The sequence below is a fragment of the Eucalyptus grandis genome, chromosome 6, assembly GCF_016545825.1.
Source record: "Eucalyptus grandis isolate ANBG69807.140 chromosome 6, ASM1654582v1, whole genome shotgun sequence".
In the NCBI taxonomy this organism is placed as follows: Eukaryota; Viridiplantae; Streptophyta; class Magnoliopsida; order Myrtales; family Myrtaceae; genus Eucalyptus; species Eucalyptus grandis.
This window is the reverse complement of record NC_052617.1, coordinates 48352256-48379209: the sequence shown is the minus strand read 5'-3', so window position 1 is coordinate 48379209 and position 26954 is coordinate 48352256. Positions and strand designations below refer to the sequence as shown.

The 26954-nt window shown below is 40.2% G+C and overlaps 3 protein-coding genes across 3 annotated transcripts; 2 read left to right on the top strand and 1 right to left on the bottom strand.

Annotated features, from left to right (window-relative positions):
- Nucleotides 1-1680: 1680 nt before the first annotated feature.
- LOC104450403 (peroxidase 7) lies at nucleotides 1681-3676 on the top strand. Its single transcript, XM_010064934.3, has 3 exons — nucleotides 1681-1978; nucleotides 2523-2865; nucleotides 3133-3676. The coding sequence occupies exons 1-3, from the start codon at nucleotides 1745-1747 to the stop codon at nucleotides 3534-3536; spliced, it is 981 nt and encodes a 326-aa protein (XP_010063236.2). The 5' UTR covers nucleotides 1681-1744; the 3' UTR covers nucleotides 3537-3676.
- A 4266-nt stretch (nucleotides 3677-7942) lies between these two features.
- Nucleotides 7943-11871, top strand: LOC104452161 (LRR receptor-like serine/threonine-protein kinase). The gene is made up of 2 exons (XM_018876744.2): nucleotides 7943-10830; nucleotides 10937-11871. Exons 1-2 carry the CDS (start codon nucleotides 8007-8009, stop codon nucleotides 11395-11397), a joined length of 3285 nt encoding a protein of 1094 aa, XP_018732289.2. The 5' UTR covers nucleotides 7943-8006; the 3' UTR covers nucleotides 11398-11871.
- Nucleotides 11872-14396: 2525 nt separating this feature from the next.
- On the bottom strand, nucleotides 14397-26270 carry LOC104450402 (kinesin-like protein KIN-14F). The gene is made up of 18 exons (XM_010064933.3): nucleotides 26033-26270; nucleotides 25493-25726; nucleotides 22326-22489; nucleotides 22070-22213; nucleotides 21084-21443; nucleotides 20362-20430; nucleotides 19978-20202; nucleotides 18642-18723; nucleotides 18436-18531; nucleotides 18171-18350; nucleotides 17667-17773; nucleotides 17315-17493; nucleotides 17014-17178; nucleotides 16665-16918; nucleotides 16177-16340; nucleotides 15902-16090; nucleotides 14864-15564; nucleotides 14397-14742 (listed from the first exon to the last, which is right to left on the bottom strand). Exons 2-18 carry the CDS (start codon nucleotides 25647-25649, stop codon nucleotides 14583-14585), a joined length of 3396 nt encoding a protein of 1131 aa, XP_010063235.1. The 5' UTR covers nucleotides 25650-25726; nucleotides 26033-26270; the 3' UTR covers nucleotides 14397-14582.
- Between the last annotated feature and the right edge of the window lie 684 nt (nucleotides 26271-26954).

Here is a 26954-nt window from a genome sequence, read left to right as displayed (position 1 = left end):
GTTGCACTAACCTTTGACTAACTTGGGAAGCACTAAATTACTGTTACCATCAAAAGTTGCGCTAACTTTGTTCTAATTTGAGCAGTCTTGCAAGAGATGTGGTTGTATTTTTGGGATAAAGGTTTATTTATTTTGAGTAAAATGAATGATTTGAAATATATTTTTACTTAAAATAATTACTTGTATGGCTTGAAATAATAAGATAATGAAAAATATTTTCATTATTGACAATAAAATATGCCCAAAAATTTTCATCAACAATCATTTATTTTTATAAGCAACATGATCGATCATTTTTAAAGAAATACGTTCCAAATCATTCACTTTTATACGAAACAAACAGAGTCGAAGTAGTGATTTTGCATTTTTAATCGTGTCTAAGCTCAAGCCTTGCACAAAACAAAACAAGCTCAAGCCTTGACCACGTCGGCAAGAGTATTGGAAAAAAGGTTGAACCGATAGGGAGTGCATGAATTGCCATAAGATCACCTTATTGGAACACCGTCATATTAGATGAACAATGCTGAGGATCTTGACATTGAGAAATGGATATCAATAGTAACTTAAAAAGAGATTGATGCCATATATATGGTGTGCTTCGGGTTGTGCATTAGGCGTACTCATAGTTTTGTTAGAATTACCTAGATATCTTAGAATATAACCAAATATCAAATTATATCCTAATAAGTGTTCTCTAACCGACATAATGGGACATGACGATCACTTATTGATTTATTGACAGTGACGGAATTGGAATTTTTTTAGGGGCAATTGATGTCCATTTACTATGTGAGAAGGTACACTGATGATCCACTAATTTAAATCGTGCTAGACAAAAGGGGGTACTACTGCACAAACGCTCTTTTACAATTACTGTATAAGCATATGATTGATTATATTATTATTATTTTTTACCTAGGGGAAAATGGTGAAAAAATATGGTCGTGCAATGTATAAAATTTACAAGATTAATTAAATGCAAACGTGGAGTCAAGTAATAATTTGCTTTTAGGGTAAGTTTATTTCATGAAAAATAAATTATTTAGAAAGTATTTTCTTAAAAATAATCGGTTATATTTCATGATATAATTAATTAGTAAACATTATTTTTGTTGCCGATAATAATTTATGTCTTAACATCTTCGTGAACAATTAAAATATTTTTCGTTCATTTATTTTGTAAGTGACATAAATACTTATTTTTAAAAAAAAATATTTCCCAAATTATACATTTCCACGAAACAAACATATATTAAATATTATATCATTTTGCCTCAAAGATGTCCGAATAATTAGCCATCGATTGAATTATTCCTTTCCTTCTTTCTTTATTTCTCTCTTTGTTATTTTTAATTTTATTTTTTGCTAGAAAGCCATCCAAATTGAGCTTTCATACGTGTAGTGGTTCCCCAATACGGCACCGGCCGCAACAACTAAACTAATTTGATAAATATTTGACTAAAAAAACTAATTTGATAACTAGATAAAATAAAATAAAAAGAACCAAATTCTTCTCCAAAGCTCTACATGCCGGCATGTCATACCAACACCGCCCAAGAGGTGGATCTCACGTACATTGATCACCAAACACCTTGTCCAACTAACTTAATTGCTAGAAACGTAGGATCGTATATAAATTCCTGAGGCGGGCACCGTCTGCAACATCAAACATCAATCGATCTCCTGCACATTGGTCAACAGCATACAGCTTTAGCCGGCCGTCGATCGTCGATCACATTGAACCATGAAAGCCTTTGTGCCGTCGGCGCTGTTTCTCGTCGCCCTTCACTTGATTTCGGCCACCGTCCGAGCAGGCGGGCTGCCGGTCGAAGCGTACGGGCTGTCGTTCCAGTACTACCAGGAGAGTTGCCCCAATTTTGAGGCCATCGTGAGCAGGAAAGTGAAAGAATGGATTAAGAAGGACTATACTTTGGCACCAGCCCTGATGAGGTTGCATTTCCACGACTGCGTCGTCAGGGTACGTAGTTTGTCCGACCGCTTTTTTTTCTTTTTTTTTTTTTTTTTAAATGAAAAAGGGCTAAAGCAAAATAAAAAAAATTAACGTGGTAAATATACTATTTCTATTTTATCACCTGATAATAATAAAAAAAAAATTAGTATTCCGGCACTTGTCAATTCCAGAGTTAGCAATCTAGTCAGCAGAGCAATTTCCTTCTCCAAAATTATGTTGGTCAGCATCAACCAAATTATTTTCGTAAGTTTTGCAAAAATCGCACTTATTAATAAAGTCGTCGCTAAGAAAAGCAACCAAAAATTTATTATCTAGTAGTGGCCACATATAAAAATGACATACATAAGGCAATTTCAAAATCATAATGAGAAGTCTTTATAGTTAATGAATCAATACACCAACATTAATTAACTTATTGCATTATAATTTATATCTCACTCTTGATTGAGCTTTCTATAGACCAAATCGAAAAATTTCGACATCCAAGTAAACCAAAATGCGAATTTTTGCCGGCTTCATTTGACTCGAGTTTCTTGATTTGGTTATGTAGGGATGCGACGCGTCGATACTATTGAACTACCCAGGGAGCGAGAGGAGCGCCGCGGAGAGCAAGACTCTCAGGGGGTTCGAGGTGATCAACGACATAAAGGCGGCGCTTGAGAAGAGCTGCCCGAAGATGGCATCGTGCGCTGACATCCTGACCTCGGCCGCGAGGGACGCCACCGTGTTGGCCGGCGGGCCGTTCTGGATGGTCCCGTACGGGCGCAAGGACGGGAGGGTCTCCGTCGCCAAGGAGGCCAGCAAGGTGCCGGTTGGCCACGAGAACGTCACGTCTCTCCTCCAGCTTTTCCAATCCCAAGGATTGAATGTCCTTGACTTGGTTGTTCTCTCAGGTGAACTTTTTCTCATTTCTTTTCACAAATCAACGAAAAAATAAATAAATAAAAAAATAAAGTCTAAAACACTATATTCCATTTTTTTTATTTATTATCTATATAGCAATTTTAGTCTATAGGGTGCTTTTTGAATGGATGTGAGGATTAGTTTATGAAATTTTTATGGTCAACTTTGATTAAAAAAAATCACCATGTATTCTCAAATATAATTGAAATGTACATTTTTAATTTTATTCTTTTTCCTTCTTCTTGATCCGGGTGCAGGCGCGCACACGATAGGGCGAAGCACCTGCGGGTCCATCCAATCGCGGCTCTACAACTACAAGTCCACCGGAAAACCCGACCCGACCCTCAACCGGGAGTACGGGAACTACCTGAAGCGGAAGTGCCGGTGGGCGTCGGAGTACGTGTACCTCGACGGGAGGACCCCGAAAACCTTCGACAACATGTACTACAAGAACTTGCAGAAGAAGATGGGCCTCCTCTCCACCGACCAGTACCTCAACTCCGACTCCCGGACCGGGCCGCTCGTGTCGGCGCTCGCCACCCAGCCCGAGCTCTTCAACTACCAGTTCGGCGTCTCCATGGCCAAGCTCGGCAACGTCCAGGTGCTCACCGGCGACGAAGGCGAGGTCCGCACCAACTGCAACGCCGTCAACCGCTACTGATCTTTTATTTTTTATTCCCCCGATTTATTCGGATTTGTCTATTTTCATTTCGTTTTCCTACGTCGAAAGCGCTGATATTTTGCCTTGCGACTGTTGTTTGAGAAGAATCGGAGAGTATAAAATTCAGCTTGGGTTATGAATACAGGCAAATTAATGATTGTTCACGTCATTAAATTTTGAATAATCCCAATCATGACAATAACGTCAATAAAATTTTGATTTTATTCGATAACCTGTCAAATGATGCGTCAGTAGACATATATCACGATCAAAATCAGTTCATCGGATATATAATTTGATTGCAAACTTTCAAAATTCAATGACTTGATTTGGAATAATTTTTTAAAAAATCAATGATTAATAAACTATCTTCCTTACTAACATAATCAAGAGTAGAATTATACCATGCTCCTCATCGAGTTTCCTTAATCATCTCAATAAAGACCAATATGATATTTAGGCAATATCCATGATTAAATGATTCTTTCAGGAGCGTCGGTCTCTTTCCATTATTTGGAAAATTCAAGAAAAAGTTGGCTTAGGGAAGGAACCGGACAACATAGGTTACTCTAATCGAGAAGCCATAGTTTTCTTCTAATCAAACTTGGTCGCATTTGATGGCCTAAACGAGTTGGATAGAATGGGGTCGAACAATAATCATGTCGCCGCTGCCTCATTCTAAGACAACGGAGGCCGAAGTCATAGCTCCACACAAATCCTCCGCAAGAAAGGTGAAGTCTTTTCCACTCATCTTTTTTCTATATACATACTTTCTTTCTTCTTGTGCCATCCGTCTCGCGGGGACCCTATTCAAATAGAAAAATAAGCGAAATTAGGCAGCGTTTGGTTCTGCTCAAAAGAAGCAAAGAGCAAAGAGCAATAATGCTCATTGCTTTCTCGTCAAACCCCGGCTCCATCCCCGCAGTTCATATGGACTCTCAACGGGCACCTTTCTTTCCCCTATCGGCGCTGAAATGCGCTAGGGGTTGAGGCCCACTTCCAGAAATCTTATCTCGATTCTTCCTCGTGCAGTGGACCCTCCATCCGTCCCTCTATCACTAACTTGATGGGATTTAGTCTAGTTTAGTTTAATCCCGGTCCAGATCTGGATGGCGTCAGGCTGCATTATTGGAGGGGCGGAGGATCGGATTAAGATGCTAAAGTTAGTGATGATCCATGCTTGCCCCACCTTCCTAGCACGTGTGCCCCAAGTACCTCCTCCAACCGAAGCTCGAGCTTGATGTTGGTGCTACCGTACTGCGCGTGTGGACCATTCTACTGTGCAGTGCAGCCCACCCTCTCTCGTGAGTGACTGATGTCAACTTGGGGTATTTCGTCCAAAAGGGTATTGATTGTTTATTTTTGGTACATAGTCATGAGCCCCTTTTCGCCTTGCACGCTCTAATGGAGTATCGGCATCTCGTCTCGTGGAGCGGTGTCTATCACACAGCTTTGCGAGTACTGTGAATGAACAAGGAAGTCTCACGAACTTCCTACCACCTCTCTCTCTCTCTCTCTCTCTCTCTCTCTCGCTCATGACAAGACAAGAGAACACCCAGAGGCAATCCAATAACCCCTCACTGGCAATAATGGGAATCTGAAGTGTGAGTAGGCAAAATTGTGAATTTGTCTGGGAATGAAACAGGGTCTCGCTCCCTTGAACGCTTCTAGATGGACACCCATCGTATCTTTCTAGGGTGAGCCACTGGAGCACCAAAAGCAACGTTATGTCATGTCGTCCACTTCCCATCGCAATTTTCCAGTCCTTTTAAAAAATGTTTCTGGACGGTGGTCTGATTCTCAACCAATCATCTATTACACTTCTCATTTTCTTTCTGAAGCTTTGAATATCATGCACAGATCAGATCATAATCATGTGATTAGATCCGTAATCTAGAGACCCAAACCGGGTTTGAGATTCGATATGTTCACACTTTTCCCGTCTTTTGTTCAACTCCGTAGGGAGATGTCGAATAGTATGTGGAAAATCACTGATGCAGAAAATGCTACTCTATGTCTTGCTTTTGTTTATTATCAAGCATGTTCTTACCACTTCAGCTATTATATTTCTTAAAGGAGGGGACAAAGAAGAAGACATCCAGCAGTTCTTTTGTATATTGTGAGTCTTGCTTTCATAAGAAGTTACTATATGTTCACACTTTGGGGTGTGAGGAATCGAAAACAGTGCAGGGATTTAATAATTTACTGCAGGAATGTTGCCATTGAGGCAAATTTGTAGGATAAAGAATGCTAACCACAGAGGCCATGCAGTTTAATACATTCACCGTCTATGCTTCGTATTAACGCTGTCTAAATTAACCAATGAGAAATAAGCGTGATTAAGTCAAGTTCGAATAGTTCTATCATCCCATAAGATCATATAACTCGATTTATAGAACTAAGCCTGAGTCTTCAATATTTTTACACTATTACAACAGGTCTCTTTTTTGGTTTTTTGGGAACCCGGTTTTTTTCCCCATGTAAGGCTGATCCTAACGCATTGAAATTAACTGCTTAAAGGCTTAGGTAAGTAAATAATGACCCCCACGAGACCTTTTTATGGGCCAGGGAAACCTGAAACCTTACAAAAATTTACTTTATTTTGAAGAGAATGATGCTTTTCACCAGAGGAAAAGGCAAAAGAAAATAACCTCTAAAAAGGTGAGTTTTGATGAGGGAGTTCACATCTTTTTCCTCTGCATTTAGCTGATGTCGTTGTCTCTTCTTTTGTTCTTTCATTTCTATGGCTTTAGTTTATAAATTCTCTCTCTCTCTCTCTCTCTCTCTCTCTCTCCTGAAAACTACTTTTATCCCTCTCACTGTAAATTACAGATAAGCATATTGATTTCAGTATAGTGACAGAATTGATATACACATATCCAATAGTCATCGGAAAATTCAGCGTGAATAATTTATTTCTATATCACTAAAGTCGAGATTCTCATATCTGTAGATCATGTCATGAAGCATAATGAGAATCATGACATATATTACTAAAATTGACCAAAATTGAATGACTAATCTCTTTCTTTACACTGTATCATTGCTGCCAAATTGATTTCTCCTTACTTTCCATTAGATTAATCAAAGAGAAACAGGGTGAGCTTAAAGATATTGTCCAATCAAGCCCGTGACCTCACAATGCTAGGTGCGATGGCACGAGACTGATCCCATCATTTATAAGTAAATTATCTTCTGTTTTTGTGTAGGTCATGCGTTAAGATAGCAAAAAACAACGAATCATTAATTAACAATTTCAATGTGGTGTGATGTTGTCTCTTCCACTCTACACAAGTAAACCTTCCCCAGCTTCCTTATTAACTTTGTTTAAAGTACAAAAAGCCACCCGACAACATCCCCAGATCTGCAGCTTATTAAAGATGAATTTTATATATATATATATATATATTAATTAGAAGTACGGAGTTATTCTTTTCTTGCATGTGCTGTTCATTACTCCATTAGATTCCACATGCAGTGTAACACTTTCTAAGAAAACCAAAACTTTTGCCAAAGGAAAGGTGAAGAGTATATTAAGTTCAACCCAGATCTCTGAAAATTATTACAAATTTTCCTTTCATGAATAGAAGTGCTTTCAGATCTGTGATGTTATCTTAGTAAAAACAACCCAGTTGACTTTTCATAAAGTGAACTGCAATTTGACTATGACCCATGTTGTATCCTTCCTTTCAATCCCTTAACGTCAATCAAATTTCGAATTTGAGGGTGAAAAGTTTTGCTACTAAAGTTAGTGAAAACCTGCCTGGGAACAAACACATGGCCAACTCATAATTTCTGAAGCTATACACAATAGACAGACCACTGATGGGGCTAACTTCAGCCGAAAAAAAACAATTGAAATATGCCAAAAGGGCTTGTCTCTTGTTTACTTTAAATCACTGATGTATTCCCATCAGGGGAGGGTTCCACACGTATCAGACAACCCATCTTGATCAGTGCAACCAGTGAATCCAACCGCACTCTAGTCTTGGGAATGAAGGCAAGGAAAAGTTTTGAGGATCTTTTATTTATGAGAAGGATTGAAACAGGTAACCATAAAAAGGGCTTAAGCAACAAATGGGGACAGTTATTACCAAATCGAAACTAGGCAAATCACGTTGCACAACCCGGTGAGAAACTAGGCAAATCATGTGGATATAACAGATTCAGAAACTTTTCTCGGGCAGCAGAAAGATACAAAGAAAAGAAGCAACAAAATCAGCATCAGAAAACAAAACCCTCCAAAACAACCCACCTGCATCAACCATCTCTTAATTCACAAGTATGCCATTTTCAATAATACTATCCAAAATAAATTTCTTTTTCTTTTTTTTTTTTATGAAAATACAAGAGAAAAAAAAAAAAAAAGGTGCTCTTGATCTGGATCTGCATTTCCTGTTATAAACAAAACATGGGGTTCCACCCTTTACAATCCCAAAACAGATCATCCCCTGTTCTGTTCCCTCAGCAATGCCTGCAACCTTAAGGAATCTCCTTCTCTCTTCCAACATCTTCTCCTTCACCTTGTTCCTTTCGATAAACTCGATATGTTTCTCTTGTGTATCCTCCATTGATGTACAGGGCCAAGCTCTTCTAGCATGGAAAAACAGCCTCAACACCTCCACAGATGCTTTAATCTCATGGAGTCCTTCGGACCCAACTCCCTGCCAGTGGTTCGGAATTCATTGCAACTCGAACGGCCAAGTCACCGAAGTGAGCTTGAAGTCACTGGACTTGCAAGGCTCATTGCCTTCAAACTTTCAGGCGCTCAAGTCCCTGAAGACCCTCGTGCTTTCTTCAACCAATCTCACAGGCCCGATCCCTAAGGAATTCGGAGACTACCAGGAGCTCCGCTCGATCGACCTCAGCGACAACTCGCTCTCTGGCACAATCCCGATAGAGATATGCAGGCTAAGCAAACTCGAGAGCTTATGGCTGAATTCAAATTTTCTAGAAGGCGAGATTCCTGCCAACATTGGGAACCTCTCGAGCCTGATGTATCTGACACTCTTTGATAATCAGCTCAGTGGTGAAATACCGAGGAGTGTCGGAGCATTGAGCCGGTTACAAGTTTTCCGAGCTGGAGGGAACAAGAACCTAAAGGGCGAGCTGCCTTGGGAGATTGGGAACTGCACCAACTTGGTGATGCTAGGCCTTGCGGAGACCAGCATTTCTGGGAATCTTCCTTCATCAATAGGAATGCTCAAGAGGATTCAGACATTGGCTATCTATACGACTCAGATATCAGGCCCCATCCCTGAGGATATAGGAAACTGCAGTGAGTTGCGGAATCTATATCTGTATCAGAATTCAATCTCTGGCTCAATTCCAAGGCAAATTGGAAATCTCAAGAAGCTGCAGAACCTACTTCTATGGCAGAACAGCTTGGTGGGTACGATTCCTGATGAGCTTGGAAGCTGCACTGAGCTCGCAGTTGTGGACTTCTCGGTGAATCTCTTGACCGGCAGCATTCCAAGGAGTTTTGGGAATCTCTTGAAACTTCAGGAGCTTCAGCTGAGTGTTAATCAGCTATCGGGTACCATACCTCCTGAAATCACGAACTGCACCGCTCTGACTCATTTGGAAGTGGACAACAACGGAATTACCGGTGAAATTCCTAGTCTAATTGGGAATTTAAAGAGCTTGACCCTTTTCTTCGCCTGGCAGAATAATCTGACCGGCAGTATCCCGGAGAGTCTTGCTGAGTGCGATGGCCTACAGCTGCTGGATCTTTCTTACAATCGCCTTTCAGGGCAGATACCGAAAGAGATATTCGGGCTGAGGAATCTCACCAAGCTGCTGCTACTTTTTAATGATCTGTCTGGTTTTATACCGCCTGATATAGGAAACTGCACAGCCCTGTATAGATTGAGGTTGAATGATAATAGGCTTTCTGGTACTATTCCATCAGATATAGGGAAGCTAAGTAGCTTGAATTTCCTTGATTTGAGCAACAATAGGCTGGTGGGACAGATTCCTCCAGCAATATTTGGGTGTGGGAATCTCGAGTTCATTGACCTCCATGCGAATGGCCTCACAGGGCCACTGCCAGACTCACTGCCCAAGAGTTTACAGGTCTTGGACATCTCGGATAACCGGCTTACAGGCCAACTTGATCAGAGCATTGGTTTGCTCACCGAACTGACAAAGCTCAACTTGGGCAAGAACCAACTCTCTGGGAGAATTCCAGCGGAGATTTTATCTTGCAGTAAACTTCAGATGCTTGATATCGGAGGGAATGGCTTCTTTGGCAGTATTCCGAAGGAATTAGGCCAAATTTCATCACTCGAAATCTCTCTCAATCTTAGCTGCAACCAATTCTCCGGTGAACTACCTCCCCAGTTCTCTGGCCTCACCAGGCTAGGAGTCCTTGACCTCTCACGCAACAATCTCACAGGAAATCTCAACATTCTGGGCAACCTTGAAAACCTTGTTTCTCTCAATGTCTCCTTCAATGACTTCTCTGGTCAATTGCCCAACACCCCATTCTTCACAAAGCTGCCCTTGAACGATCTCACTGGTAACCATGGCCTCTACATTTCTGGGGGGCTCGTGACTCCGGCCGATGGCAATCAGTCTGCAGCTCGAGCAAGATCTGCTGCAAGGCTGGCGATGTCAATCCTCGTCAGCATTAGTGCGGTACTTGTGCTACTTGCGATCTATTTACTAGTCCGTGGCCGTATGGCCAACATGGGTCTCAAGGAAGAAGAGACCTGGGAAATGACTTTGTATCAGAAGCTCGATTTGTCAGTGGATGACATTGCCAAGAATCTGACTTCCGCCAATGTAATCGGTACCGGAAGCTCTGGAGTTGTGTACCGGGTCATGATCCCAAGTGGGGAAACGCTTGCTGTCAAGAAAATGTGGTCAACTGAAGAATCAGGTGCTTTCAGCTCGGAGATCCGGACTCTGGGCTCAATCCGGCACAAGAACATTGTTAGGCTTCTCGGTTGGTGCTCGAACCGGAATATGAAGCTCCTGTTCTATGATTACCTTCCCAATGGGAGTTTGAGCTCTCTGCTTCACGGGGTTGGGAAGGGAGGAGCAGAATGGGAGGCTAGATATGAAATTGTGCTGGGTGTGGCTCATGCCTTAGCCTACTTGCATCATGACTGTGTACCTGCAATTTTGCATGGTGATGTGAAGGCCATGAATGTGTTACTGGGTCCAAGGTTTGAAGCATACTTGGCTGACTTTGGTCTGGCCAGGACTGTGAATCCTGATGTTGATGATGGATTGTCAAAACCAAGTCAAAGGCCTCAGCTTGCTGGTTCCTATGGATACATGGCTCCGGGTAAATATTTCCTACTAGTCAGTCACTTCGTTTAGTTAAGCCTTTCTTGTTTCAATAGATTTAATTTTACGTAGTTCACTGATCACTTTCCTGTTCATGGTCACAGAACATGCATCCATGCTGCGTATAACGGAGAAGAGCGACGTCTACAGCTTCGGAGTGGTTCTTCTGGAGGTTTTAACAGGGAGACACCCGCTAGACCCGACACTGCCTGGGGGTGCACACTTGGTTCAGTGGGTCCGTGACCATCTAGCAAGCAAGCGGGACCCAGGCGATGTCCTTGACGTGAAGCTTAGAGGGAGAGCTGACCCAGCAATGCACGAAATGCTGCAAACACTCGCCGTCTCATTTCTCTGTGTGAGTCCTAGAGCAGATGACCGCCCGATGATGAAGGATGTCGTCGCCATGCTAAAGGAAATCCGGCACATCGAGCCCATGAGGCCAGACTCTGACATGTCAAAAGGTTTGCCAACCGTCTATCCATCTCCACCTCAGCCGAAGCATGCAGTGTCCCAAGGATCATCTAACTGCTCATTTGCTTTCTCTGATGATTATTCCATTCAGTGATACTTATCCATCAAGCATTTCTCTGATGACTATTCCATCCAGTGATATTTAACCATCAAGCCTAGTACAAGGCATTGGGCTTTCATGCTTGTGAATCTCTCTCTAGGAAAATCACCAGGTGAAAGAAGGATGGTGCAAAATAGTTGTGGTCTGATTTGTTTCTAATTTCTAGTTAAAATGGTTAACCGTTACATATGTCTATTCTTTGTGTTGCTTTGAGTAAAACGGTTAGTCCATTATCATCAATAGCATTTGATTCGGTCAAGGAAAAAGAAGTTCCGGCCAACAATTTGTGGCAGAAGTATGGGGTTGCGCAGTATTGAGTATGTTGTTATCCTGACAAAAAAATACAGAAGCAGAGTAATTTATCTTTAGAGAAGTAAATTCTTCTCATTTTCTGCGTTTTCCTGGAGACGAGTCACTGCAGAGAATGCAGAATCTGAAATTATGCTTTGATAGCAACTTTTGGAATCATGCAATTTAGAATGTACTCAAAGAGAATGACTCTCTCTCTCTCTCTCTCTCTCTCTCTCTCTCTCTCCCTCTCCCCTGTGGGCAAACTTTCCAGGCTTGCTTGTTTCACATGGTCCCAGACTCCCAGGCCTCTCAGGTCACGTGTCCATGTGCTGTCTGAGAGAGACTTTCCAGCCGAGAAAAGCACTCCCAAGAAAAAGCCCATTTGAACTTATTAGATCAGCAACGCATCTCTTATGCCCTAATTCTCAAACCACAGGGACCATCCTACTGGATTTTGAAAGCCTATTTGCCTATTTGAAAAATACATTGGCCTTGGCTTGTCTGATCTCGGGTTTTTCCTAATCAAACTTCCAAGGGATATTTATTCGATTTATTAAATTCGATCAACGCGCAATTGAAATACAGTTCAAAGCAAATCGAGCCAAGATTGCTTAGCCTAATGGAAGAAATCGTCAAATTGTGATTTTTGTCGAAAATAGCTAACATTCATGCAATCAGAATGAATTAGTATGACGGAAGGATCATCATACCTTGTAATCCCGCTAGTCTCTGTCTGAGTGGGACTGAAGCATGGTTCGATGATCCAAACACAGCTGTCAGAAAACAACTGCAATTGATTTGGATGATAACAAAAATTAATTGCGTTCCTAATGTATTTGATTTAGAGCGCAGCTATATTTTGTTGATGTTGATATAGAAGAAACAAACTGGAGAAGCAAGTGTAGAAATAATGGCAACACGAGTCATGACAACCCAAGCTTTCAATTAATAGATTTCGTGACCGTTGGATTTTTAAACCAAATAAAGATATTCAAGTATGCTGCTGCAAAAAGTCGCAGACCAATTTCATCCGGAGAAAACGACCAAAAAAACAAAAAAAAACAGTTTCATCCGAAGACTGATGAACTGTGCTTAAAAACTACCATATATAGAAGATTTGTCTAATTGGCCAAATTGACAGAAGTTCTAAATTTAATTTCGGCGGAATCTTCACGAGATTTTTACCCAGTAGGTAGGCAGGACATAACAGCTAGTGGATCCAAGCTTAAAATTTGAACTTGAAGGCCAATAAGAAAACCACACAACGAGCAGAACTATATAGTATCATCGGTGCATGAAATAAGACAAGTTGAATCATATTGAGTGCTCTTGAGAATTGTGACGCATCTTTTCCATGCTACATTATAAACAATTGAGTGTGAGATCCTAAGAATAAGCAAGAGTGACATTTGAAAACATACGAGAAAAGTGGTTGTACTTAGAGTGAAGGTATTTGTCTAGATAAGGGACAAAGTATGCGAAAGATTCTCTGTAAATAATTAGAGGTGTGGGTATATTTTGGAGCAAGTCTATTGTGCTTCATAGACAAGGTGTGAAAACTATGTAGTTGGGATAGCCGTTATAGGAGTCATGTCCACGTGACGTAAGGTTCTACACTTGTGAGGTTCTCGGCTCAATTAGTGGATTTTAGCCTAATTAGACTACTAGAATTGAAAGAGAGAAGTAGAGGCACCCAAGTAGAATTTCTGTAAATCTAATTTGCAATTTTTCTTTCTGAACTCTTTAATTTCTATATAACACATTTCTAGTCCAATGGCATTTAGAAGCAAAATTCTGAAAAGGAATTGGTCCTACAAGAATCAATTTCTACATATTTGCAATTTGGACCTAACGTTGACTTTGGATGATCTGATGTCAAATGTCCCAGTGGTGGATTCCTAGAGAGACCACCTTGCTGTGTCCCACATATCCTAACTCTGAAAGCCCGCGTTATCGAACCCTACCCCCAATTTTCTTGCTCTGTTCTTCTGTTCCCCCGCTTTTCCAAATCCTAAATTTTCTGAACCGGATTGTGCCTAAAAGGGTGGGGCCACTTTTATCAATATGGACATGGAGGACATATTGGCCGTTGATAGGGCCTTTTGATATTCCATTGAGACATCGTTTGCCGTACGAGGGAGCTTGAAGATTCTGATCTTCCCAAATTAGAGGGTGACAAACGCCATCAAAGTTGGACAAACCCTTCATTTTATATGTCTGGCCAGATTAAGATTACATTGTGATAATTTTTAAGGGTCTGAACCTAAATCGCCATTCATGCTAGAGTCAAGATCTTCTGATGCCACTGCTGTAGCTTTCTCCGAATCTGATCAACGAGCTAAAACCTCGATTATCCGCCCGAATGTCGGTAATCTATCTCTAGACAGTGGTAAAGAGCGAATTAGAGCTCTTCTCCGAGCCTAATATTCACCAACGTGACTACAGCCTATTAAGTGGTCGATACCCTCGTTGGCAAGCAAACCTACTAAGATAGATATTCAGGGAAACGAGTTCAAAGCTGCTCCTAGCTTAGCAATTAAGCCTTTGAGACTGCAAATAACGTGAGCGACTCGTATCAGGCGAGGGTTAGACACGTGAAGCACAGTGACCTTTCAAAGATGTTCAAAGTTACTAAGGATGCAACATTCACAGCGACCAAATTATCCTGAGCATGAAGTTCTGGAAACATTATGCAGGATTGATTACTCATAAACAAAGGTAAAAAATTTCCATATATAATTACCGCGTGTAAGGTTTAGATAACATTCCATGACACCCTCAAAGGTCAAACTCATTCACAATTCACAACGAAATCGAACCCAAATACTTATAGTCACTGTACAGAGATAAAAAGGGAAAAAGAAGAATCACTCTCTATACCGTGAAACTCAGGATAAATTAAAGAATTTCCCGCGAGGTGTAGACCTGCTCCTTCTAAACTCAGGAATGGATGAACTGCCACCTTCCTTCGGGTGGCGAACCGTTCCGTTTTGAGGCCTGCTTTCCAGTTTCCTTGGCAGCAAGCTTTCCATATCTATTACATGTCCCCTGTGGAGGATAAAAAATCATAGATAAAGGAGGGGTAAGAGATCCAAACTGCATAGTCTCCAAAACACAGCCAGAGTTTTATTTGCATGTTTCATGCTCAAGTGAATGCATCTTATCTTACCTCTCTTCACAAATTTGAGAGCTCTTCAAGATTGCTTCGTGCTTTTTAATTCTCAAACCACCGTTCATTAGGGATCCCATAAGCAAATGCTCATTCTCTGGCTCAGAAAAATCGCTCTTGCGGCCCTCTTCCACCTTCTCACCTGCATTTATGCTGGGAAGCAATGTCACTGCTGCTTCATACTTTTCAATTCTAGCTGGAGGTTGATGCTTGGCCTTGGCCTTTGGCTCTATCTTGTTTTTCCTAATACTGCCTTGTCTTACATTCAGAGCTAGCTTAAAATGGTCTTCTTCATGTTCTGGATGCACTTTTCTGGTGGTCACCTTCTGGAGGCTGCAATATGTGTCAAAGACATTTTCCTTCTTTGTGGGCTCCGGTAAGTTCGTGTTGTTTGTCGAGTTGTTATCTATTGATGGGTATATTGATGTCACCACCATAGATCTACTGACGGGTACTCTTGCTGGAAACGGTACTCTTGCAATTGGTTGGTTGTCTATAGTGTCAGACTTCATTTTGTTCCTAATAACTGCTCCCCTATCAGTGGATACCGATCTCCTTACAGGAGGGGATGGTGATCTCGGCTTCACTGAGTTACCCGATTTGTCCTCAGCTGTAAATATTGGCTTAGGTATGGTATCCTTTTCCATGAAACCGGGTGGCAACCTCGTCCTCCTCTGCTTACCGGAAGAGCAACTTCTAGCCTGACAATCATACATCATCATGAGACAGAGTTAAAGCGTCCCTCCAATCCCATGCATCACAATCCTCAAAAAAATTTGAAGTTTTTTATCACTTTGAACTGAACTTGAATTTAAGAAAAGAATGCCAAAATAAATGGGAAAACAATCATACATCATCATGCGACAGAGTTAAAGCGTCCCTCCAATCCCATGCATCACAATCCTCAAAAAAATTTGAAGTTTTCTATCACTTTGAACTGAACTTGAATTTAAGAAAAGAATGCCAAAATAAATGGGAAAACCATCCCTAGTATGTAAAAAGAAGGCCCTGTATTTGGATCATTCATCAATGCCATACCTCAGGGATTCTAGCATCATCATTGGACTTGTGAGAACTCTCAGGCTTTACACCGGTACCATATCTGGGCATTCGGAAAGGGGAAACAGCTCTTGTTTTCTGAGACTCTATGGTAGTACGAGAGCTTCCTGCTTTGAATTGTTGGAGTTCCGCTTCTTTTCTTTCCAATGATAGTTTGAGATTTGAAATCTGTATAGTCAACACTCATAACATTAATTTGTGTCTTATAGAAACCAGTGTAGTAAAAAAATTGTCTGATACAGATCATCACAAACCTCTTCCTTCAGTTCTCTTATTTCACCAGTTTCTTTATTAGATCGAGCAGCACCAAGTTCTATTGAGGCAACCCTTTCAGCGAATTTGAGAGTGCTAATCGTCTCACCTAGAGCATTGATCTCAGGATTTATATGAACAAACATTAATGTCTTCGCTTGCCCACCTGGTCAAATAACGGAAATATTACAACAAAGTAAAGGGAACACCGTTAGAGGGGGAATAAAAAGCAAGTCCATTTGTTGAAAGATGTGAGGAAAAGACAATAACAATTGGGAGTGTCCTCCTCTGTAATCTTTATGACCAAAACATTCAGTCATACTTGATTTTTTAAGTTAGGGAATCAACTTATTCTGTTCCGTTTTTCTATCTTTTTCAATCTAATATACAAAAAATTAAAATGAGAGGCTTTTCAAATGTCTGCATGTCCTGCCAGTTGTGTGGATAACAATGGAATCAAATATATCAATTCTTGTTACGAATGTATTACCTAAAGAATCTTGCAGTACTTGCGTGAGCTTGCTATTCCTGTAAGGAATATGTGTGCTTTTTTGCGCTAGAGCAGAGATGACGTCGCCAAGTGCAGATAGCGATCTATTTATGTGTTGGGCTTCCTTCAGTCTCTCGCCAACTGCCTCAGACTTGTCAACTCTCTCACTTCCTGCTAAATCCACTAGATGAAGGCAACCTCTAAGAATGGATCCAGAAACTAACTCTTTTCCCTGGACATGGACGGTCAATACACTGCCAAAGGATGGCCAGCAGAGGAGTAAGTACTTGGAGTCATCATCTGAATTACTTATTGCTTTAAACATGAGATTGTGTTGTTATATCAGTACCTGTGAGAGCGGCTACTTCTCTCATTTAAAGCAGTGGCACCAACAGCTCGATTCTTCTGGCCTATCCTCATCAAATCAAGGACGTCCTGGGTACATGTGACGGGAACCAAACTTGCATCCGGCACATTGAGACCATTCAGTTGTGGGCTGTTTCTTATATCTAATGTGCAAGCAGTTAAGGTAGTCCAAAGGATATTCCATGACAAGTAAAATCAATTCTTGTGGAAGAAAGAAGGTCACAAAATCTGATGAGGTTTAATATGCTGCCAACGATAGAGAAATAATATATTAAAAAGGATATCTTCTACCGGAGCCATCACTCACTAGCAGATCCCTCACTTGCTCATTGTAGATCTCAATCATCTGAACCGCTACATCATACTTTATGACATCAAGCCTTGCCTTAGATAATTGGAATAAGTCCCTCAATGCTCGATAATTTACACCCCATGTGTCCTCAGAAGTCAAATCTGGGCCACTCTGTAAAGCGAAGCATACAGTAAGTGCAGCTCCTGACAATAGAATGCCTTCATGGTCGTTTCATAAATTTCTGAATGACAAGTGTGAAATCCCATACGATGAAATATTATTTAATTGATATTTTATGTAGTTCCAAATACTAAAACTGTCATGAGTCTAGCACCTATAATTACCATTGTATATGTTTTGCCAGAGCCTGTCTGCCCATATGCAAAGATGCAGACATTGAACCCATCTAGCATCGATCTGATCAGTGGTCGAGTGTCAACGTATATTTGCTCTGCAAGTAAAAAAGAAATGATGAAAATACCATCATAACGCTTTCTATGAAGAAGCCACGATAGAGGCTATGACTCAAAGTTCATGTCGAGCTGTCTATACATGGCCTCCACATATTAGACATGCATACTTTGTTTTTTTTTTTTTTTTTTTTTAAATTCACTCCTCATTTGAGATATTGTCTAGTAAGTTCTTTGTTTTTTTTTTTTTTTTTTTTTTTTACGAAATAGGGAATTGGCATGGAAGATCTCTATTCTTTTAGCTAATCCAGACACATGCTTTAAGATTGAGATATGTGATGCGATCGATAAAATGAAAGAATGAGCTTGTACTTTATTAACTAGTGCAGACTGTAAACAATGAACTTTCATCGACCTATTCCAGGAAACAAAGTGTACCTTGGGTAACATTGGTATCAAACACTTTGTTAAAAGTGAAAACTTTTCTGGAATCTTTTCCTTGCTTGAACGGGTTCACAATCATTATATTTCCAGTTTCGCCGATGTAGTCTACTGTAGACTGTCTGTTTGATTGGCCTGGTAAGAAAGGTCTCACACGACAGTAAACTCTTATGGTTCCTGCAATCAATAAAGTTTCATGAGGAACTATTTCTCTCATAAGCTGCATGAAACTAGGTCGAAGTGTGAGAGATGATTGTGACACCTTTAAGATCTTGGACTTGATTGTAAAGCAAGCGGTTTTCCTCCAAAACCTTGTGGTATGAAGAAGAGGCTACCTCAAGGCTCTTAATGTGGTTATCTGAGAAATGGGAGTCTCATAAGTAAGTATAAGTTACAAAATTGATGCCGGTTCTAATAAGACCCAACTAAAGAAAATTTTCAAGGTAGAGAGCATGTCCAGGTTCTCACTAAGCCGTATAAGTTCTTCCTCCCAATCTGAGTGGATTTCCTTCACTTCTAGCTTTGTCCCTTGGAAAAAGAATTTTAGCTCCTACAAAAAGGCAGACAATTCAATGGGCGATTATAAGATGTAAAGCCTGCAGGATTGAAAAAACAAGCCAGCTGTTGGTTGGAACAATCATTGGCTTCAATATACACAGTATGGTACTCAGTGATGGATTTTAGAGGATTATGGATGCCACTTGCTTTGTTAGAGATATAAAGCTAAAGATATAATCAATTATTAGTCGTTCTACAGAGTAAAGGCAATATACTGGTTTAACCTTTTTTATCCATAACTGAGACATCTAGGAGAGTGAAAACACAATAAGTTGGACATCTAGAACAGTGAAACCTAACTAGTTGGTCCCCTTATTTTACCCTCTCTGCTTCTTCCTTCCATAAGCACTCAGTAAATGCTGAACATCCAGAAAGCATTGACAATGTTATATACTAAGACAACTTTGGAGATATATGAAGAAGAAAGCAACATGACTAATGTTAAAAAAATATCTCGCGTGTACTATAGACCCATTTCCTGACAGGTTAAGGCCCTCTTTGTATCAAACTCTCCAAATTTTCTTTTCTGATTTTCACCTGGAAAAGGAAACTTAATAATGCTTTGGCAACATTCCAAAAACACTTCTCGAATGAAAACAATGGAAACTTTTTTTTGAATATCAACTTATAACACAGAGGAGTTAAATACCGGCATCTTGTAATCTTGATGGATTATAAGCGTGTGCACATTCTTTAGACTCGAAAAATAAGTATTCAACACATATCAACATATTTGTTAGAAAATTAGAATTGTTTTCCTTCTCTTTTTCACAGAAAATGAAAACCAAAAACTGTTTTTTGAAACCAAGCAGCCTGAGCTTTTTGCAAAGAGAATTTATCTAGCAGGGTAATCATAAGTATAAAGATCAAGAGTCAAATTCTGGCACTCCTTATTACTGTTTTGCTGTAGTAGGGTTCCTGCCTCTGGTTGTTTATCCAATGTGAATAGCCCATGTGTAAGTTTTGGCTTAATGTAGGAAAGTGGTTTTATATATAAATTGGCCTGTTACCTAACATCTAAAAATTTTGTGTAGACGGTTATCTAACAACTAGGAGATCCAAGTACGAGCTATCCCAACCTTGAGAAGGACAAACACAAAACAATGGCGAGCTGGTTATGCCGCATAACAGAAAAATTGCGAAGAACTTAAATGAGAGATTTTTGGTAGAGGATAACATATCTTATGCATGGTTATGGATGTATACAGAAGAAATATTGAAGATAAGTGGGAATTCTTTTGGATACCTCAAGCTGTTTCTGTAGCAGATGGATCTGATCCACATGACCAGCACAGTGATTCATACTGGCTTGAGTGATCTCACCTTCTCCACCACATTTACAAAATTTTGAAATATCACTTGCTGCTAACTTTGTTCTTTGTCGAAGATATTGTGTAATGCATTCCACAAAATGAGATTTTGATTGGGAACCAAGTTCACCTCTCAGTACTTTTTTAAGAAGTAGAGCAAGCTGTAGAAAGCATCATAGGATGTTAGGCTAATTTGCCGTACTTAAATAATTTCTCAAGGAAGTTTCATGTCCACAAAATCCAGAAAGATATAAAATGATAAATCGAATACATGTTTCTAATAAGGAAATGGATATCACGAGTCTGTAATATTCTGCTACCTGAGTGCCTTGAGAGACGAGAAGAGCCGAAAAATCCTTAACCACCTTACTGAGCAAAGCATCAACTACCTGCAATGTTGTTCTTTTTATCAGATTACTGTTCACAGTTTCAATTAATTGAAATAAGTTGAGCACATAATCTGATCATAGATCAACTTAGATAAGGGATGAGATCTAAAGCATGTTAAAAAGAAAAACATAATGGGATGACAAACCAAGAATTGGAAACATTATGATTCGTAAGTACTAGACCAAAGTCCCATTGAAAATTGGGATTTCATAATAGATAATATTTGTTCTGCTTCTGTCGAGAGGTGAACTGCATAAAGATTAATGTTGTTGCATGGGAACTAATATGCAGAATAGTTAGTTAAAGAACTAGTTTGATGGACAATGAACTTAAGATAAACTAGATTCATGTTCCTTGGTAGAGTGTTTGCAGATTGTGTGACCAAACCATTCTCATCATGCTGTTAGGTCAGGGTTATGATTTAAGATTAAAGAACTTCAGTGTGCTAATTATCCTTAATGGGATGCTTATTTGCAACATAACACAAGTGCCATCAGTGAAACCATATATTTGTTTATATGAACTGGGTAGCACCTCATGTTGTTGCGGATCAATTCCATTACTTGTCTTCACATTGGTGAGTATTAATATTGACAAAACAAGAAAAAGTTAACTGTCAATGGTACAAGACTATGGTATTGATCTTACCTACCATTGCATTCAAAGGCAAGTCATCCATCCCATCGAGCTCTTTTAAGTAAGCCTGCAGAAGTCCAAGTCCAAAATGGTCAAAAAGAAAAGTCAACACATTGGCAATTCTGGATTCTTCCATGGACACCACATTGGACAGATGGAGGAACTCCAATAGTTGCTCATATTGTGATGATTCAGACTCATCTATCGACTCATCTGCACTTTCACTGCCGACCAAGGACGACGGAGAGCTCTTTGGCAAGCAAGTGATCCTCACTGTTCCCCCATACCTCCAGACCCCAATTCCACCAGCCTGTTTCCACTCAAAGTATCCTTTCAAACAGAGAATGCAGTCCACAACTTTGCTTGATGAGCCTCCCTGAATATTTAGCAGTTCTTAGATTCAACAGAGGCATGGTAAAGAATATATAAAAGAAAAGCTAGGCCTACCACAGGGGTTAACTGGCAAGACATTCCATTTTAATGAGCTGAATTTTAACTGGAGCGAGTTCGTAAACAGGTTTTCTGCTCCCTCAAAATACAATGCCAAATAAGACTGATGATACAAATATAGATGTGGCTCACGTTAAAGTCATAGATCTTGGGATGAGAAAGCTGCTTCCTTTTGAAATTTGAGATGAGTTTTTATGATGGTGAAAAAGAAATTCGTCATTTCTGGCCACATTTTGTGGAGGCAAAGTCAGAGTCGTTTTATAACAGAAAGACCAATAACCCACAAAAAGATGCCTAAATCCCTGACAAAACACAACCATAAAACTCTTATAGAGTTCATGCAGTTTAAACTTTCTTAGTGGTTTAATGCCAAAAGTAATCGTCTCTCATGGGATTCAACTGTTTATTTGCCACAACTCTGCCTGTATGGAGCTAAATTGCATATATGTAATAATGAACAGAAACCAACTTTTCAACTAACTCCTACTCCGAGTCTTTTAGTATGACTAGAAATACTAGGAAGTACATAACACGTCCAAATCAATGACAAACCTTCTCCAAATCAGATGCTTCAAAAGTTAAAAGCTTCATGTCCTTGACAGCCATCAAGAAATTCCTCATATTCTCGAAATATTGTATTGCAGACTGCGCTGCTCCTTCCGTCGCCTGAACAGCCAAAATAGGGCTTTCCACCACCTACTCAATTACAATGGTTAGGCAAAACATTAAGAAGCACTCGTTTCTGTAATGTACCATACTAAGACTAAGGCCTAAAAACTAAAGGTTGATGAGCCTGTTGTTATGGTACCTTGTGGACGGCCCCGGGATTGACTTTGTTGAGGACATTGCAGAGTATGAGTCCATTGCGGAGGGCGAGACAGAACTCCTCTTCAGAGGGTTCTTTGGGCAGTGTCTCTGACGCACCATGATCCATCTGACGCAGCCATTCTGCTGCTTGATACCTCCGTGAAGCTGAAACAAAGCCCACGTAGCCATTAAGATATCCAAACAGTTATGAACATCAGCTAAGTTTAGAAGTTACGCTCAAGTTGTTGTCGAAAATGCTAAGTAATTGGGTAGTGAGATTCACCGTCAGTATCCAGGGGAGCGTTGGGTCCATTAGAAAATGATGAATGTTAGCGTCGGATTAAAAAGTCTGTTATTTTACGGACGTGACATAATATTGTTGCATTGGCACCTGAGAGTATGGAGATGAACCTGTTCAATGTATCCAGTCCACACACACACAATCGCTTCTACTCATTATTGTATTAATACATTGATGGAAGTTCGACAGCGGGGTGACGAGTCGGACGACGGATTGGCCGAGCCTCTGAGTTAAAAGCTGGTGAGTTTGGTCAGGGAGGTAGTCTTAAATAAATCAGCTTGACAATCAAGACGTATCCACTTTAATCAGAATGGTCACCTGAGAGTTCCTCGTTGCCATTGCAACGAGTCAACGACTAGTGAAGGGATGATTAAATGAGTCATCCTAAGCTACTGAAGCACAGGTAGTGTTTACTTGGTTCAGCTCGATACATCTCCAGTTTGAGTCAAGTCATCATGTCGAACTCGAACTTAAAAATACTTGATTTAAGTAACTCTTGAACTAAAATGAGTAGTTGAGTTTTTTACTGTTTTAATTATAACTATGCATTTATAATTTATATAAGTAGAAAAATATTATCTGCTAATTATATTCTATTTTTAATGCTTCAAGTTTGGGCTTAGATTCCAACTTACTTACAAATCAAGCTGGACCGAGTTGAGCTATTGGAAAATTTACTCAATTAGAGTTTGACCTTGAGAAATCAAATTAACACAGTCGCGGCTCGTTGAGGTCAAGTCGAGTGTGAAGCCACAAATAACCGAGTCGAGTTAAGCACGTTAGTCAGTCGGGTCAATGTGAATTGACCCAAACATTGACCGACAGCCAGTTCCAACTTCCTCCCGCACTTCTTTGATCAGGTCATTTGCTTGAATCTGTCAACATCGCATCAACCATTTGGATTTGTAATCCGCATACAGGACCACCAAAACTCACCAGACATTTCAGACTTGGTTGGTAACGAGAAGTTCTTTGTTATTCAAACCGCATTCAGAAATGGGGAGAAACACGAAAAGAAAGGCTCCATCTCTAGTTGGAGCAACTTTTGGCATGTCATGCTAACGGAGTGCAAATGCTCCGGTTCTAAAGCATGGTAATGAGGCATAAGGTGGGTTTGGTTTAGTGAGCTCTAAATCACCTTCGTTTTCAATCATGACGAACATTAGCTGAAAGTAAGCCACCGTGTTAGAGATGAATCTGAATAGTTTTTCTTTTTCAGGCAGTGGGCGTTTTATAGATTTAAAAAAGCAGGCAATTTTCTAATTATGACTGTTTTACAATTCTAGCCTTTGGGAAAGTTTTTCGATGTGAAAGTTAAATTAAAGTGGAGAATTAAAAGGAGATAATTACTTTAAAAGATAATAGATGACGTGAGAATAATATTGGAAAGCCAAAAGTGAGCTCACTTTTGACTTCAGAAAATCATTCATTAGGAAATGCTCAAGAAATCCTCTCCAATGTAATTCAATTTGTTAGAAATCAGGGGATGGATAACATCAAGAACGCTTAATCGGTCCGTTTTAGTGCGGCTTCAGTGTCGCTCTTTCTCTTACTTTATTGCGTATGAGTAAAGAGGGGCTCAACTACGTTAGAAAACATTTTATGCTCCATATGCATTACTTATCATCAATTAAATCAAAGTACTTTAAAACTAAAACAATCCTTTAAATTTGTGGCAAGATGCAACTATTCTATTAAAGATGCAGTTATTGGGTGATGATATTTTCAAACGATATCAACTTGAAATTTGTCATTTTAATTCACAAGAATAAAAATTCTTCCGACGACGGTTTTCCCAACTTGATATACAAAGTAATTTTCACAGCGACTAAGGGAAAAAAAGCTAGTGCGGTTTCTCGGATTAAACAAGTCAAAGCCTAATGGAAGCGGGGCATTAAGTAAATGTCTAAGACTTATCATGATCCCAGCAGTTAAAGCTGCAACTTCGCATATTCATGAGGAAATAACCATCTAAACTTTCTAAAGCAATATCAAACTTTGGTTCCTTTCCAATTCTTAATTTTTTGGGTTGGACCACATTTCCAAGTAGGTCCCTCGTTAGATCTAATGGTGGATCCATCTAATTTAACATAGTGCGGAGCTTTGGATCGCCCCGCGTACTGCGCCATCATCATTCATCACGATTCATCAAGTACCCCCCCTCCCTCCCTTTACTTTTTGTTTATCAAATGCAATTATTACGCGACTTACCTTAGGCCAACAACCACCACCCCCAGGAAAAAGCGTACGGAAATATAAATAGAGGAAAGTGAAATAGCCCTCCAATTGTCGCGTTGTAATTACGTTTTGTGAAAATTACATGTGTTTAGTGAAGTGCTATAATTACTATTAATTATATGCAATAACAGGAAAAGTTATGAACTTCCCGTCTTTTTTAGAGACAAGAGGCTCGAAATACGCGTCGATAATATCATCTCAACAGCATCGTCGTCAGAAATTTTGTTTTCAAAATTTTATAGACAGCATGCATGGATTTTTTATTGACGAGAGGTATCTACTGAAGTACTGATTATACAAAGAGAAGGGCGAGCGCATGCAACCTGTCACGTTACAAAGGCATTGTTCAATTTAAATTTTTTTTTAAAATTATCGCTAAATGTTCCGCAAGTAAAGCCGCAGCATTTCTTTGACCGAAAAAAAAAAAAGGGAAAAAAATCGCAGCATTTCCAAATTACCTGAAATTATTTTATCTTTTTGTTATGATCTTTCACGAATTTCGATGAGTTCAACGAGCTCTTCTCCGATCGAGTCGGATCGTTACGATCAAGGCGGCTAAAAGTTACGGAAGGAAATTCATAGATAGCCGTGCGAAAAAGAAATTAGGAAAAAAGGACAAGTAGATGTACCTGCTTCTCCGGCTTTCCTCTGAGCAAGCTCGTCGTCGTTGATTATCTCCTCCGCGGCTGACGCTTGATGATCGCCATTGGAGACCAGAGCCTTCAATCCTCTCAAGGTCTTCACAGGCGAGCTGAAAGTCGCGTTGCCGTTGCTCTCTTGCCGCATCTCTCTCTCTCTCTCGCTCTCTCTCGCCCCCAGAATGCACTTCTACAACTCAAAACGGATCGTCTTCGTTGTGATCACTGCAAAACAGAGGCCGAATCGCGTTTTCCGCCGTCGATCAGCTTTTATCTAATTCAGCTAAACTTCTCAGGAACATCGAGAAAAAAAAAAATCTCGACTATCCGCGTCGGAGATCAGACTCCAAGAAAGCTCGTCGTTAACTAGCTAGCGGAGACCGGAGATAGCAGATGTTACTCCAGAGTTGGAGTTCCGCCGTACTACACTTCGAAATTCAAACTCGCTTCGACAGCTGGAACCGTCCAGTACAGCGAAGCCGTAGACGTGTCGGAGAGTACAAACCGAACCTGACCGCGCATTTCTCTTACCTTCAGCGGACGATCGCCGGAACTGGAAATATCGCCGGAGTCTGAGCGCGGCAGATCGGATCTAACGGAGATTTCGGAGAGGAAGCGGAGCTGCTCGTGCTCTGAGAGAGAACTAGCATGCAAGAGGAACATAGGAAGGTTTCATCCAATGCAGCTCTGCGTGATTGCGGAGTTAAAGGGAGGGAGGGAGAGAGAGTCCGCCGAGTTCTCAACAAGAACAGGAAAAGGAGAGAACTATCAAGTGAGTCGTTAGCCTTTTGGAAAAGAGTTTTTTTTTTTATTGTCTCCACCGTAGGGTGGAAAAAATCGCAGATGGCGGAAAAAAAAAGTAATAGTCAAAGCATATTTATATATAATTATAAAAAAAAAAAGACTATCGATTTAAAGTACACTAGCATAAAAATTAGAACGCAGGGCTTTGAAATTATATGACTTCTTCCGAGAAATAAAAACTGATTTAAAGTACACTAATTTATAATATATTGAATATTTGGCGAGGTTCACAGTATTAGAAATTAAATTCATATGATGGGATGGCCTGAGCATAAAGTTTAATTATCTATTCAATCAATTATCTAGTGTCGAGTATTATGAATTTTTTTAATTAATTTTTTTCAAGGAGAACTGTTCTAATGAGATCCGGTAGGCAATTGTTAGGACGGAGAAACAACCAAAAATTGACTCGAGAAATTAGTTCCGAAGCTGTACCGGTTTTCCTAGGCCTACACCTACAGGCCTCCCCGGCCTCCCCCATCACATTAGGGGAGACCCTTGTTTGACTCGAGAGATCTATTCCACGTGGCGAGCTACGACGAGTCAAAAGGCAAAGGCCCGGACAAAGAGGGGCCCACCGATCGTCGGACTGGACGGCAAGATTAGGCCAAGAGATGATCGCCCCTCCAAAGAGCGATTCGAGAAAAGT

Excerpts from the sequence above, each read along its gene's own strand:
- LOC104450403 (XM_010064934.3), top strand. The coding sequence starts at position 1,745 with ATGAAAGCCTTTGTGCCGTCGGCGCTGTTTCTCGTCGCCCTTCACTTG. Across the intron at positions 1,979-2,522 it reads TCCACGACTGCGTCGTCAGG|GGATGCGACGCGTCGATACT; the intron begins GTACGTAGTTTG and ends TTGGTTATGTAG. Across the intron at positions 2,866-3,132 it reads TGACTTGGTTGTTCTCTCAG|GCGCGCACACGATAGGGCGA; the intron begins GTGAACTTTTTC and ends ATCCGGGTGCAG.
- LOC104452161 (XM_018876744.2), top strand. The coding sequence starts at position 8,007 with ATGCCTGCAACCTTAAGGAATCTCCTTCTCTCTTCCAACATCTTCTCC. Across the intron at positions 10,831-10,936 it reads CTATGGATACATGGCTCCGG|AACATGCATCCATGCTGCGT; the intron begins GTAAATATTTCC and ends TCATGGTCACAG.
- LOC104450402 (XM_010064933.3), bottom strand. The coding sequence starts at position 25,649 with ATGCGGCAAGAGAGCAACGGCAACGCGACTTTCAGCTCGCCTGTGAAG. Across the intron at positions 18,351-18,435 it reads TCAAGTCCAAGATCTTAAAG|GAACCATAAGAGTTTACTGT; the intron begins GTGTCACAATCA and ends TATTGATTGCAG. Across the intron at positions 16,919-17,013 it reads AGAAGTAGCCGCTCTCACAG|TGTATTGACCGTCCATGTCC; the intron begins GTACTGATATAA and ends ATCCTTTGGCAG.